General features: G+C 47.0%; 1 protein-coding gene across 50 annotated transcripts in view; it reads left to right on the forward strand.

Annotated features, from left to right (window-relative positions):
- Positions 1-14,495, forward strand: part of LOC134350964 (calcium/calmodulin-dependent protein kinase type II subunit beta) — a 331,172-nt gene that overhangs the window by 235,501 nt on the left and 81,176 nt on the right. For 18 of the 50 annotated variants that reach the window (XM_063056856.1, XM_063056857.1, XM_063056858.1 and 15 more), the window contains exons 13-14: positions 3,226-3,324; positions 9,925-9,962. In XM_063056856.1, coding sequence (XP_062912926.1) covers positions 3,226-3,324; positions 9,925-9,962 — 137 coding nt within the window. Of the gene's footprint in view, positions 1-3,225; positions 3,325-9,921; positions 9,963-14,495 lie in introns of all 50 variants that reach the window. The other 32 variants (XM_063056859.1, XM_063056841.1, XM_063056869.1 and 29 more) reach the window with 3 other exon arrangements.

The following is a 14,495-nucleotide window of genomic DNA, read 5'->3' on the forward strand; positions in this document are numbered from 1 at the left end:
GAGGGAGCATGGAAGCTTTGCAGAGGACAAGAAAGAGATTGACTGGAATGATTCCGGGGATGATGCTTTCCCCAAATGAATCTGACATTGTTCCCCAGCGTAGAGGATGGAGCTAGAGAGGAACATTTCCCCAGGAGAAGCCGGTTTGCAGTGATGAACAAAAGAGAAAGTGATGGTGTTCAGCATGAGGTTAGGATTGGGAACGGGAATTCTGTAGTTGCTTCGTCAGGGGAATTGGATAAATGCTCGAAGGAAAATAAAAGCAGGGATATGGGGAAAGAATTGGGAGGGGCAGGTGATATAACGGATCTGATTGGATTGACCAAATCAGTTCGGTTCTGTTGACTTAGTTACAGCATTCTTTGATTCAATTGGACATTTGGTTCTTGGCGCCAGCCAACCAGGGCTTGCCATCATCCCCATACACTGAGTGTTCGGCACCAAAATGACTTGCGTGGCCTACGGTTATCCATTTCCTTTCATCTCACTCATTCAGGTTGAACTCCTAACATTGACATTATTCGAAAACTCCTTCCACCCCCCCCCCACGCCCTTTCCTCGCCCATATCACCGGAAACTAATTACTGTGGTTGGTGGGAATCTGAAATAACTAGGGAGACACTCGGTAGGTCGGGTAGCTGCTTGAAGATGTGAGCTGATCCAATGTTTCACAACTGAGATGGGCTTTATACAAGTGCAGACATGAAGAATGGAGATGGGGAAGGAGGCATGAAGACGAAGACACGAGAGATTAAGTTACCTCCTCCAGATTGCCCTCCTTTTCTCCCACAAATAAAGCCATTTGGTAGTTGGAGGACGAACACCTTATATTCTGTCTGGGTAGCTTCCAACTTGATAGCATGAGCGTTGATTTCTTCAACTTCAAGTAACTTTTCTCCCCTCCCTCTTCCCTCTTCTTCATTTTCCGACTCTGGCCCACCCCCACCTTACCTCTTCTTCTCCTCTCCCTCTGGTGCCCTTCTGCTTTCCATTTCTCCCATGGTCCACTCTTCCCTCCTATCAGATTCCCTCTTCTCCAGCCCTTTACCTTTTCCACCTATCACCTCCCAGCTTCTTACTTCATGCCCCTCCCCCACCCACCTGGCTTCACCTGTCGCCTCCTCCAGGTTATACTCCTTTCCCTCCCCTCACCTTCCTTTCCAGCCGCGATGAAGGGTCTCGGGCCGAAACATCGACTCGTGTATTAATTTCCGTGAATGCTGCCTGACCTGCTGAATTCCTCCAGTATTTTGTGTGCATGTGTTGCTCTGGATTTTCAGCATCTGCGGAATCTCTTGTGTTAGAGATTTGTGCAGAACAGTGATTAAAGATTGTGCATCAACTCACTGGCCCTGAGCGAGTCTAGAACTCCAGTTTGGTGGTTGTCCTGTGTTTCTCCTGCCAGTGCTCGTTCTAGACTTCACTGTGAATTCCCCAATGTTCTCCTTATAGTTGAATCCCTGCTCGCCCTCCGACCATACATACCCTACTCTACCCTGTGATAACCAGCCTCACTGCACCCTCCTCCACTGCCTCTTGCTAGATACCCTCACTACACCCCACACTACAGCTCCCTCCCAGTACGTGCCCTCTCCACTCACCATGCAGACGAGGCAGAATACAGTTTCACGGTGTTGAACTCTGATGCTTTTGACCCGAAGTTCTTTCGGAAGTCAGAAAAGAGCCACACAACTTTTTACTTCAGGATCATTTTATTTAGCATTTATAGAACACAGGGAACAAGAGAAGAAGCTGGCAGCAGAAAGACAAAAAGACTTAAGGTGGCACTGCCTTTTGATTGGTTATAAGATGAGGAAAAATCCCATTCAAATTTATTGATAAGAGTTAACCAATTAGGAAGTCATTATTCAAATAATGCAGAACAAAGAAACTTCCAGAGCTTTCTGGAATTATATTTTATGTAACCACTAGAGGCATATTTAACTTGAAAATATACATAAGAATTACTTAAAGTACAAGCAAATAATTAATTGTTAAACTGCAAAGAAAATTACAATTAAACAGTCGGATTCAACTATAGAAACTTGTTAACCTCATCCGGGACCAGACTGAAGATTCACAATGAGCAGCTGTGGAACACAAAGCCCTCTCCCCCCACCCCCCCCCGGCAATCCTGCAGCCACCCCCCACCCCCCACCCCCTGCCACTGCTGGCCCAGAGACGGGGAGGGAGAGGCCGCTCAACTTCGATCGGCCTGCTAGGATCCTCTGCTTGTCCATGTTAGTGGCATGACAGCTTCTGATCTCCCAGTTTTCCAGGGTGGGTTGATGACCGGATGTCTCCTGTACATCCTGGAGCACACGGACAGTTAGAACGAGGAAAGGGGGAAGGAGAGGTTAATGACGAGCAGGGCTTCTGGGCAGAATCTAGCAAAAGTTACAAGAGAGTAAAGTTGATAGAATTTGACAACGCGTGGAATTAATGAAACCTCTGATGCAGGGGGAGATGGTCCACAAGTCGTCTTCACTCCACACTGTGGTAGAGCATGTACCTGAGTGGTGAACTGGAGCCTCGGTGGAGGTCCTGGTTGTAACTCCCGTTTCCGGGTAGCCTCCTCTTGGCAGAACACATAGAGCAAGAGCGACAGTGGCAGGCTGCGTCAGAAATGGGAGCGAACCCCCCCCTTCTGCCGTGTCAACAATGAGGCAGATGCTGGAGAGTTCTCCCAGCCTGCCGGGGTTCAGGTGATCAGCGCACCTGAAGTGAGTGATGCACAGCCAATTTACTTTTATGCTCGTGGTACAGGGAGGGCTCTGAAGCAATGCAACTCTTCCCCGTCCTCGATGCGTTGCTGCAGATGTCACGGTTTAACCAGCAATGCAGCAGTGTTTTTATTTAGCGATAGAGCTGGAACAGCCCCTTCTCACCCAATGAGCCGAACCACCCAGCAGCCCCCAGTTTAACCCTAGCTTAATCACAGGCCAATTTACAGTGACCAGTTAACCTACTAACCGGTACGCCTTTGGACTGTGGGACGGAACCGGAGGACCTGGGAGAACGTGCAAACTCCTTACAGGCGGCGCCGGAATTGAACCCTGAACTCCGGCACGCCCTGCCCGTGCAGTGGAGCTCAGCCGCTGAGGCGGACGTGCACGGGGGTGGGGCTCCTGTACGGGTGTGCAGCCCGGGGACGTGGCGCGCGGTGAAGCGGCAGTGACTCTGTTTTGCTGACGTGAATTGCTTTCTTTTTATTCCCACCGACAGTGGGCAGGCAGACCACTGCGCCAGCTACAATGACCGCTGCGGCCAGCGCGACCGTTGGTCTCGTTGAACAAGGTAGACGTGTGCGGGCGGACACTGCAGGTGGAGGGCATGCTGAGAACTAACGCTCTGCTTCCATACCTTGTGAATGTTCCTTACCCTGTGTCTCTGTTGTCTGGGTTTTTCAGTTCTGTCCTAGGTGACTGGGTTGCTGGGAGAAGGCTTTGGGTGAACATTGAACAGAATTCAGTCTAGGGACTTTGTTCTCCAGCTGACTGGCCGCCAGGTCGAACTGGGGCATCAATGTTCCCTTTGGAACTAATTTCTGGCTGCTTGTGGTGTCACAGGAGCTGATGAGAGACTCTGGGTTTAGTCTAAGCATTAATGCTGGACCAGAGGAACACCTCCCCAATACGTTCCTTTTGCAAGTGGCCTGAGTTGTTCCCAACAAGCTGCATCTCTGTGAGATGACTGGGACTTGGGAAGCCTGCGGGGCTGTCAATCATGCATCCATGCTGTGGGCCAGTGTGGTGCCATCCTGACACTTTTGGATAGGAGTGGCAAGTGGGAAGGTCCAGTTTATTATCCCCTGGTTTCCATGTATCCGACCTCTCCGTAGACCAAGAGTCTGTCTTGTTGGCTGCAGCCCAGTGTGTCTGTCCCAGCTCTGTAGAGGTGTGCAATGCTTTATGTGCACTGTTGTCAGTCCTCTCATCGTGGCCCGGTCGAGATCCACTGTGGCCCTTCGTCATTGGGAAATGTGTGTGTGTGCGTGTGTGGTGTCGTTCATTGGATGCCCATTTCAACACCAGAGTATAGAGTGTTGGCTTGTCTTTGCACTTGGTCTCTGAGGATCTCTACACCAACGTCTTCAGTTCTTCCAGGAGACTCAGGACAGAGCTTGTATTGACCATTGAGGTTAGAAACCTCCCTGAGCAGAGGCACAGCAGTTAAACAGATCCTGCCCCCTATCACCCCTCTGAGTCGTTTCTCTACTCTGAGCGGATGAGGTCGGATTTTGCTTTGTAGCCTCTGGGCGAAGAAGATGGAGGGTCAACCCATCTCTGTGAGCCCGCTGCTTTCAACATGCTCGCTCACCTCTCCCATGCTGGCACCCGTTTGACAAGCTGGGGGAGGTGCACTCGTCGAGCCCCTCCTCCTGGAAGAGAGGAGCTTTCACGCAGAGAAGAATGTGGGTGCGGGGGGATCACGTCGTGTCACAGTGCAGTCGTCATGGTGACCTGCACGCGAACCTCTGCAGAAGATCGAGAAATCTCCTGTTAAGAAAAGTTGGAAATTATTTTGTCGACATTTGTGAGGAGAAGTTCTGAGAATGTAGGGTGGACAGACATTCTCATCCTAAGAGTCAAGCCTTACTTAATAACCCTTTGGCGTTATTAACATGATGTGTTCAGCCGGACACCAAAATTCCCAATTACTACCATGCACACCACAGATGTAACACCCGTAGGTTACAGCCCTAAGTAACAAGGCACTGAGGCCACTGTAAAATATACAGCCCAGTTTGTGTCACCCTCTGCAAAGGCAGCTAGAGGTGGAAGTTCTAGACTGTCATGAGGGGAGAGGGATGAGAAGACACACAAGGGGGGTGTTGGGGAGGAGTGTTTTTTTTCACCTGACTGTGATCTTGTCGCTTTGGACTGTGAGAGGCTGCCCTTGCACTGTTGAAAAGTGAATGTTGCATGCCAGTAAGAAACAGCCAAGTCTGCATGCGATCACAAGCTTGCCTGCTCTTGTTTGTCGTTTGTTCTGGGATTTCACTCTGCCGCAGCATTGGGGAGAGGTGCATGTGTGGCGGTAAGACCGTGTGAAAGCACTCTTTGCAGGGTCTCTGGCAGAGAAGCGGGCGAAGCATTAGACGTCTGATGAGCCTGCTTAACTCGAGTGGCTTAAATGATGTGGGCACGCTGCTGCTGGTTAAGGCCAGAGCTCAGGGTGTGGGGCTCTGTTGCACTGATTGCCGTGAAAGCTGTTTGTCGAAGCTTGGAGTCACTGTGCTGTTCCGTCTGGGGAGCTGCAAGTGATGTTCCTCCTGGCAACGTATCAAGCAACAGAGCATGCTGTCTGCATACAGCATTGGAATTGCTTGATAGTCTATTCGTTTTATTCACTGGTACCCACCCCAAGCCAATGCGCAAGGCCAGGGTTCCGGCGATGCAAACCACTTCAGCAACTTACTTTGGTAAACTTGGGCCATTCCTCACTGATTCAATGGGATATCTTCCTCTGTTACTCAGTTTTCCCCCTGGGATAGCTCCTCCATCGATCAGTTGGGATCCATCTTTTTTAATTGATCTGGGATGTCCTCTAAGACTCAGTCATCCAGTTGAGATACCCTGTCCCATCCCATCTGGGGATTCTCTTCACTCCTGAACAATCCGACTGGAATATCCTCCCCAGTCCTTTAGCAATCCTGCTAGGGTACCATGCTTCCATCCTCTGCATAATTTCTTGAGGGCATTCTTTCCCTTCCTTCAGCCCGCCGCTTAGCGTAGTCTCCTTCATCCCTCTACAATCCAGATCTCTCCTACTACCTCGGCTGTCCAGCTTAGATCGAAGTTCCCCACTCTCCTGCCCCTGCAATAACCCGGTGAGGTTGGCATTAAAATCTCTGGCGTGAGCCTGTAGAGTGTAGTAGACTGATGAGTTACCCTGGGCTGGGTCACCTGGACAGTGATAGTTGGATCACTCCCACCACCCTCCCCCATTGCTTGGGTTACAGACCGTTTCCTCTCCTCATTAAAGGCTGACCAAAAAGTCACAACCTCAAAACTGGCACTATTCACTTTGCTCAAGAATATCTCTATCCTGGTCACCAGCACATAATCATTGAGACAATTAACTGGCTGGGGTCTCGGACATCGCTCTTCTGAATTTGTGTACCCTTGGAGGCATCTCCACTCACGACGTCAGTCAGGGAATGTCTGCCGCAAGGCGGACATTTGGCCTGCCTGAGTGTTTACTGCCCAAGGGACTGGGTTGATGTATTGATCTAACTGTATTGAGTGTGATATTTACTGGTGGATAGTTCTAACCACAGGGATATGGAGGCTTGAGTTCCATTAAACACTGAGGAACTAATGAAAACTAGCCACTATCTGATTTAATTTGTCTTTCTCTTTTGATCCTTCTGTCTCTTGACACTACTTCTACTTACTGCAAGGTAAGAAGGGCTTCCACCTGGCTTCTGCCGTTCTTACAAGCTGTGTTCTCATTCTTCTAATGCTGATTTATTTCCTCTTAACCCCTCTTTCTCTTTTTTCGCTCTGTGACTGTTCAGACCCATTTGTGTCATGTTGTTTGAAGTGAGGGCAATACATTGTTATTGAGTATAAAGTTTTGTACCTTTTGGAAGATTTTTTTTGTGAAAAACGAGGCCTAAGTAACAGTCTGCGAAACTCTCCTTCCTTTTGCAGTGTCTTGAAAACTGTTATCCTTTTCTCCACAATGGCTGAATCTATGTACAACACTCTAGGCCTCAGGTTTAAGGTCGGATTTCTGCTAACTCCTGTGGAAATAATATCAGCTTAACTCGTGATAAGATAATGCCTCAGTTTGCGTCTGGTTTTAAGGAAAAGCTGAAGGTTTTGATGCTTTTAAACTTGGGAATTCTGATTTTCTTCAAAGGTTGTGTTTTCATCCATTCTCTTGTCAGTCTGTGAACGGTGAACAAACTGGAGGAGGCATGAAGTGCAGTCTCTTTAAATAACCATGCACAATCTTCAACCAATTGATCCCTCGTTTGCTGCCTGTCTGAATGGTGCTGGGCCCCAAATCCCCACGCTAATCAGCACAGAGCAATCCAGGGCCTCAGGGTGTTTGGAAAGAATGGGGAACATTTCAAGCCAAGCTGAAGTACCACCCTTGAGGGAAGCGGGCAGGCCTAGGAGCAGAACATATGCAGGCTCCCACCATCCGGTTGGAGGTCAGGGTTTGACAATAATTGCACTTTATAATGCATTCCTGTGGATGCTGCCTGGCCTGCTGCGTTCACCAGCAATTTTTATGCTTGAAGTTCCAGCATCTGCAGATCTCCTCGTGTGTTTGCGTTAGAAAAGATGTGCCGACTTGGGAGGCGGTCCAGATGAGGGTCACAGGGATGATTCCAGGAGTAAGGTTATCATACAGGGAATGTCTGATGGCTCTGGGTCTGTACTCACTGGAATTTAGAAGGATGAATGGGGAGCTCATTGAAACCTTTTGAATGTGGAAAGGCCTAGACAGAGACCATAAAACATAGGAGCAGAATTAGGCCATTCAGCCCATCGAGTCATCTCCACCATTCCATCATGGCTGATCCCGGATCCCACTCAACCCCATACACCTGCCTTCTTGCCATATCTATATGGACTTCAGTAAGGCATTTGACAAGGTTCCACATGGAAGGTTAGTTAGGAAGGTTCAATCGTTAGGTATTAATATTGAAGTAGTAAAATGGATTCAGCAGTGGCTGGATGGGAAACGCCAGAGAGTAGTGGTGGATAACTGTTTGTCAGGTTGGAGGCCGGTGACTAGTGGTGTGCCTCAGGGATCTGTACTGGGTCCAATGTAGTTTGTCATATACATTAATGATCTGGATGATGGGGTGGTAAATTGGATGAGTAAGTATGCAGATGATAGTAAGATAGGTGGTGTTGTGGATAATGAAGTAGGTTTTCAAAGCTTGCAGAGAGATTTAGGCCAGTTAGAAGAGAGGGCTGAAAGATGGCAGATGGAGTTTAATGCTGATAAATGTGAGGTGCTACATTTTGGTAGGACTAATCAAAATAGGACATACATGGTAAATGGCAGGGCATTGAAGAATGCAGTAGAACAGAGGGATCTAGGAATAATGGTGCATAGTTCCCTGAAGGTGGAATCTCATGTGGATAGGGTGGTGAAGAAAGCTTTTGGTATGCTGGCCTTTATAAATCAGAGCATTGAGCATAGGAGTTGGGATGTAATGTTAAAATTGTACAAGGCATTGGTAAGGCCAAATTTGGAGTATTGTGTACAGTTCTGGTCAAATAGGAAAGATATCAACAAAATAGAGAGAGTACAGAGAAGATTTACTAGAATGTTGCCTGGGTTTCATCACCTAAGTTACAGAGAAAGGTTGAACAAGTTGGGTTTTTATTCTTTGGAGCATAGAAGGTTGAGGGGGGACTTGATAGAGGTATTTAAAATTATGAGGGGGATTGATAGAGTTGACATGGATAGGCTTTTCTATTGAGAGTGAGGGAGATTCAAACAAGAGGATGTGAGTTGAGAGTTAAAGGGCAAAAGTTTAGGGGTAACATGAGGGGGAACTTCTTTACTCAGAGAGTGGTGGCTGTGTGGAACAAGCTTCCAGTAGAAATGGTAGAGGCAGGTTCGATGTTGTCATTTAAAGTTAAATTGGACAGATATATAGACAGGAGAGGAATGGAGGGTTATGGGCTGAGTGCAGGTCAGTGGGACTAGGTGAGAGTAAGCGTTCGGCACGGACTAGAAGGGACAAGATGGCCTGTTTCTGTGCTGTTATTGTTATATGGTTATATAGTTCAACCAGAGGTAGCCATAAAAAAAAAGAATGGACTTGTAGAGAGACTTGACTAATTCGACACTCCATGTCTAAAGAGAATATCTTGCTCTAGATTCCACATGCAACAGTATTCACTGAACCGTGTCCATTTTACGTCAATACAGACTGGATGAGTTTCTCCCCGATTTGTTTTGAACAGGGACAATGTCTTAGTCGAACCTTGGACTCTGTGCTAATGGAATAATTTTCATTCTGAACTTTCCGCAGGAACCCTTTGGATTGGTGTCACTATTTAGAATTGCAATGTGATGGTTCAGTTCCCCTGCAGTGCTTGGGCGGTGAATCTATCGTATTGTAACTGTGTGTTTAAAGTACAGTGCCAGTCCATCACCAGGCAGATGGGAACAGTGTGTGTCACAGCACAGGGTACCTCCTCCAAGGATGTTGTTCTGAATTACGAAAACTATTCTTGCTTGCAAGGTCTATTAGGATGCTTATTGCTTTGGGGCAGTAAGCAGGCTGAGAAACCTTGCAGGAAAATTGCCTGGCTCACGGCAACCTTAGGATTTAGTTTTCAACACAATGTAATAAAATGTATTTTAAGTTTTCAGCAGAAAGTGCATGACAGATTATTGACTGCGGTTGCAAGAACAAACTCATCACCTTATGATCTTGTTCCAGCAGTTTGCTGTATTAAGTGCCTCACAGTGCACTTCATCAGAAATTCCATGCCAGTGTCCCAGTTGAAAAGCCCAAACTCTTCCTGGGCGGTTTGACTGTGGTAGATGGGTATAATCATGGAGGGGGGGAGCTGTGGGATCTAATGGGTTAACCAAACATGGCCATACTCCGGTCATCTCGAGAGTCAGGTAACTTGGCTCAGATGTTCTTCCTGAGTCAGGAGGCAGGTTAGAACTCTCTCGACAACTGGCCCTTTTAGATGGCAGACACCCATAACAGCAGGTTCGACCCTGTGCAACACGGGGGAAACAGGTGAGTGAGTGGTCCTATCTGAAGAATATGGGAAATGCTGGTGTTCCTTCTGCTCTTTCTGGGTGTGTGGTGGGTTTGTCTGTACACAGGGTGACGGTTCTATTATTGTACACAGTTAGGACATTAATCCTTAAACTGAGGTATGAAAGTAATTTTCTTTCTCTTTCCTCTCCCCAATGCAGCAGCCAAAAGTTTACTAAACAAGAAGGTTGATGGAGTGAAGGTAGGTTTGCAATTATTCTATTTCCTTCCTTCTCTTCACAGTTGGTCAGCTCTTTATTTTTGCTTTAATTAGTAGCTTTAGTTTGCATTTTCTGGCTTCTATTGCCACCTGCTATCACAGTTGAACAATACAAAAGGGAACAAAATACAAAGGATTGTGATGATGTTTGGATGTTCAAACTGACCGGCATATTGGCAGCTGGTCCAGCTGTAGCCACTCAACGTGTGTCTGTGGGTAAAGCATTTCACCTACATGTAATCCAACTGAGAGTAGATGGGGAGCTGCAAACGTTTAACTCCATACATTTCTGCATTTATTCAGCAGAGATTGTTTTTCTGTTCTCCTCCCAAACCCCCCCTTCACCCCCCTACTTCACCCAACAATACATTGAACGTCTCCCTCACACCACGTCATGCATCCAACACTGAGGTGATGCATTCGATCTGATTGACGACCAAGCATGCTTGAGGAATAATCAGAGATGCTGTGCGATGTCGGGATGCAGGGACAGTTCAGAAAGGTTGTACATGGTTGTGCCAAGCTAGGCGGTGGGCAGTAAAAACCACTGGCACGTAATCAAGGTTGGAGGTTTTCTTTCCATGACTGTGACCTTGAAGTGTGGACTCTTTGATGTTGACTGTGTAGCGAGAGCCAATTAAGACAACCTTGTCTTAATGTTACAAGGCACTGGGATTGGCTGCCTTTCCTGTACTAACAGTCATCCTACAATTGGGATTGGGCCTTGAGTGAGGACTAGGCCTCAGTACAAGCCAGTGTCCGTGCTAACCGTGGAGAGATTAACACAGTGAGATCCTTCCTGATGTGCTGCTGCTTCTTGAGATGTTTAGCTGCCAGCACCGAGTGGTGCTGAACAGGTGTCAATGGGGGCAGCCTGTTCCTGCTTCTGTTAGTTGAGTCAGAGCCCTTGCCTGTGAAGCTCTGTGTCCTGCCTCTGCTGGTGCAAAGAACATAAGAAATCGGAGCAGGAGTTGGCAGTACGGCCCCTCAAACCTGCTGTGCTGCTCAGCGAGAGTCTTAGCATCATCCTCCTGTCCTGAATCCAAACTCCTTAGTTACTGTAGTGTCCAGAAATCTGTTGATCTCTGCTTCAAATAGGCCTTCACACTCTCTGTGGTAATCAATTCACCACTCTCCAACTGAAGAAATTTCTCCTCATTTCCTTTCGATGTGGCTTGACCCTTAAGACTGTGACCCCTAGATCTCGACTCATTATCTGACAGAACGTCCTCGTCACAGCCCCCCTACCAGGCCTTCTAGGAATCTTCAGTGTTTTAGGGAGATCACTTCTACAGGCAAAGAGAATGAAGGCTTGGCCTGGCCATCCTCTGCACGGAACAGGCCCAGAGTACGACGGAGCAAAGGTATGAGAGCAACACATCAGCTCAGGCAGTTAACAGACGTGGGTTGTCGCATCTACAATGTCATTGCCAGCTGGACAATTTAATGGCAATTAATTAGTCTGTAGCTTGCTGACATCACTCTGAAGGGCTTGGTTCAGTTAGGAAGAAAAATTACCGATTGTAACCAGAGAAGGGTTTCAGCTTTTTTTTAATTGCCTAACTTTTCCAATAGAGAGTACCTCTGCCATTTTTATGGTCGGTTGGAGATATATACTGACTCCCATTGGTCGGTTACTTGTTAGCACTTTATTAGTATCCAGGCATGCTCTGGGAATTGGTCATGCTCAGTGCTTTCACTATTTCCCCCGTGTCTGTTAAACTGAGCTTGTACTCTATTGACGCCTGTTGCTTTTGCAGCCCCCTCTGGACCTGAGGCCAGACGGAAACTCTGGAGAGTACAGACAGACAAACTGAGCGGCCAACTTACAAAAGTGCTTGGGGTTTTATTGACACCTTTTCAAGAGTGGGTGAGGTGCAGCTGGGGCTAAATAAGTCAGAAAAACATTGTTTGTGCCTCATTATTTAACAAGCTTTTGCACTAAAGGAAAGAGGCTGCAGTGTTCCAATTCCCACAAGCAATTTATTGGTGTAATTTATACTAAGCAGTAAAATTAGTAACTTCCAGCCAAAAACAATATACTGCACTGTGAACCAGTGGGAATCATAATCAGAATCCAAAACAGGTTTAATATCACTGGCATATGTCGTGAAGTTTGTTGTTTTGCAGTGGCAGTACGTTGTAATACATAAAAAAAAAGTAAGAAATATGTATATAAAATTAAATAACAAGTGCAAGAAGAGAGCAAAAAAGAAGAAAAAAAATCAGTGAGGTAGTGTAAGTGGGTTTGTTGCCCATTCAGAAATCTGATAGTGTGTGCCTTGACTTCCAAGCGGTTGTGAGTTACTCATCCAGACACAGGCAGGTAACTTGTCTCTCCGGACTGGACAACACAGACTTGTGCTCCTGTGTGAAGGATGGTACTAGCAGGAACAGGAATGCTGGAGTCACTCAGTCAAATGTGGTGTAGCGGGCAAACTGCAGAAAGGAAAAGGGAGTGAGGTTTTATGAGGACCCTGTTTACGGCACAGACTGCAGTTTTTAGTCACCAGAATAATGGTTGTATCTTGAGTTAATTGCGCAGGTACTAGCAGAGGAGAGAACTGATCATCAATGTCCATCTGGACCTCGTGGTTGGCAGCCAAGGAAGTTTGGACTCTTGGGAAAAACAGGCAAACCTCAATAGTGGCCCTTAACTTTACTCAGTTTTCAAGGTCTCTAGTTATTCCGTGTTGCCATTCTGTTGGGACAAAGGATCTGTTTGGTTGAGGCCAGATGGAAACTCCAGAGAGAGCAGGCAGACACACTGAGAGCCAACTTAAAAAAGTGTTTTTTATTGAGATCTTTTTCAAGAGTGGCTGAGGTGCTGGTGGGGTTAAATCAGTGAGGAAAAAGTAGATCGTTTAAGGGGTTTAGGTTTCATTATTTGCAGTCACATTAGACGAGTGCACTGATCACACTCCTGGGAAAGGTGTTGAAGCACCTGGTTGCTTTTTATTCACTGTCAATGTGCGTGCATACTTTGTGAGGCCGGCACTTGCTACCCATCCCTCAATGACCTTAACAAGGTGATAGTGGCGGTGACCTGTTTTCACAGGTGGCTGTAACCCGTGCGTGGTGAAGGTGATCCTGCGGTGTAGCTGGACAATACCATGCAAAAGTCTTGGGCGCATGTATAGAGATAGATAGATAGATGGACAGACAGATATACTTTATTGATCCCGAGGGAAATTGGGTTTCATTGCAGTTGCACCAACCAAGAATAGAGTATAAATAGAGTCATAGAGCTAGGGTGCCTATGTCTTTTGGACAGGACTGTATTTGTCAACATGGAGTGGAGAGCGAGTTTGTAAATCTGGGGGGAGCAAAGGAGGTTGGGTATGGCGAGGGTGGTGTGCCACAGGAGGGCTGTGGGATAGGTAGCAGAGAAGGAGTGCGGGGGGCGGGGATTGACGTGGGTGCAGACACAACCAGCCCTGAGACATCAGGCAAGGTCGTTTGATACCAAATAATTGGTTTATTGATCATTACAGAATGTCTCTCTGGTGACGCTCCCACCCCTCTCTCTTCCCCTTTTCCCAACTACGATTCCCCTTTCCTCACCCCTTTCCCATTATCGGTCCACAATAGAGATCCATATCAGAATTAGGTTTATCATCACTTACATATGTCATGAATTTTTTTTACATCTGCAGTGCAATACGTAAAATTACTCCAGTACTGTCCCAAAGTCTTAGGCTCCCTAGCTATATATATCTGTGCCTAAGACTTTTGCACAGAACTGTAGCTCCCTTTTGAGATAGCAGTTGACAGTGTTAGACTTCGCATGCACTTCCTTGTCCTTAAGACGTGTTGGAGGGGCAATGAAGTACTGCTCAGTTGTTGCAAGAGTCCAACCTCAAGTATTTGCAGTAAGCTAGGCTTTTAAAAATATACATGGCGTCTAGGTGCATTTTGTATGATGCTTCCTTTGAAGTTCCACAAACTTAAATATTCAGGTAGTAAAAACAATCCCCATTGTACGATCTGGTTTCTTGCCAATGGGCTTGACTGCATTTTGTAAGAGCAGGATATCATCATTAAAACAAGGATATTGTTGCCTATATCCTCCAGTCTGTGTTTAGCTTCTGATACTATGTGAGTACAGGGCCTTAATTTGATATTCCAAAGAGAGAGGGAGTGGGGATAAGTTTATACAGAGCTCCCCCTTGGGTAGAAGCTTCCAACATTCAAGATTCCACCTGTTCCACTCCTCTTACAATCACCGGTGCTCCCCGGATTACGAACTTAGCGCCCATACACACAACAGAGTGTTTGGGAGAGCAGCTGGATCGATTTGCCAACTGCCGCAGGGATCTTTTGTTGAGTTACAGCCGCGTTTCTGCCTCGTCGACTGTTCGGGTTACGAACAGCCCACGGGAACGGACCTCTTCTATAACCTGGGGCGGGCGCATGGAATACTGCCCTTGCGTGACACACGAGATTCTGCAGGTGCTCCAGAATCTTCAACAATACTCGGAAAATGCTGGAGGAACTTAGAACGTCAGGCAGCAT

This window comes from Mobula hypostoma, chromosome 8 (genome assembly GCF_963921235.1).
Source record: "Mobula hypostoma chromosome 8, sMobHyp1.1, whole genome shotgun sequence".
NCBI lineage: Eukaryota > Metazoa > Chordata > Chondrichthyes > Myliobatiformes > Myliobatidae > Mobula > Mobula hypostoma.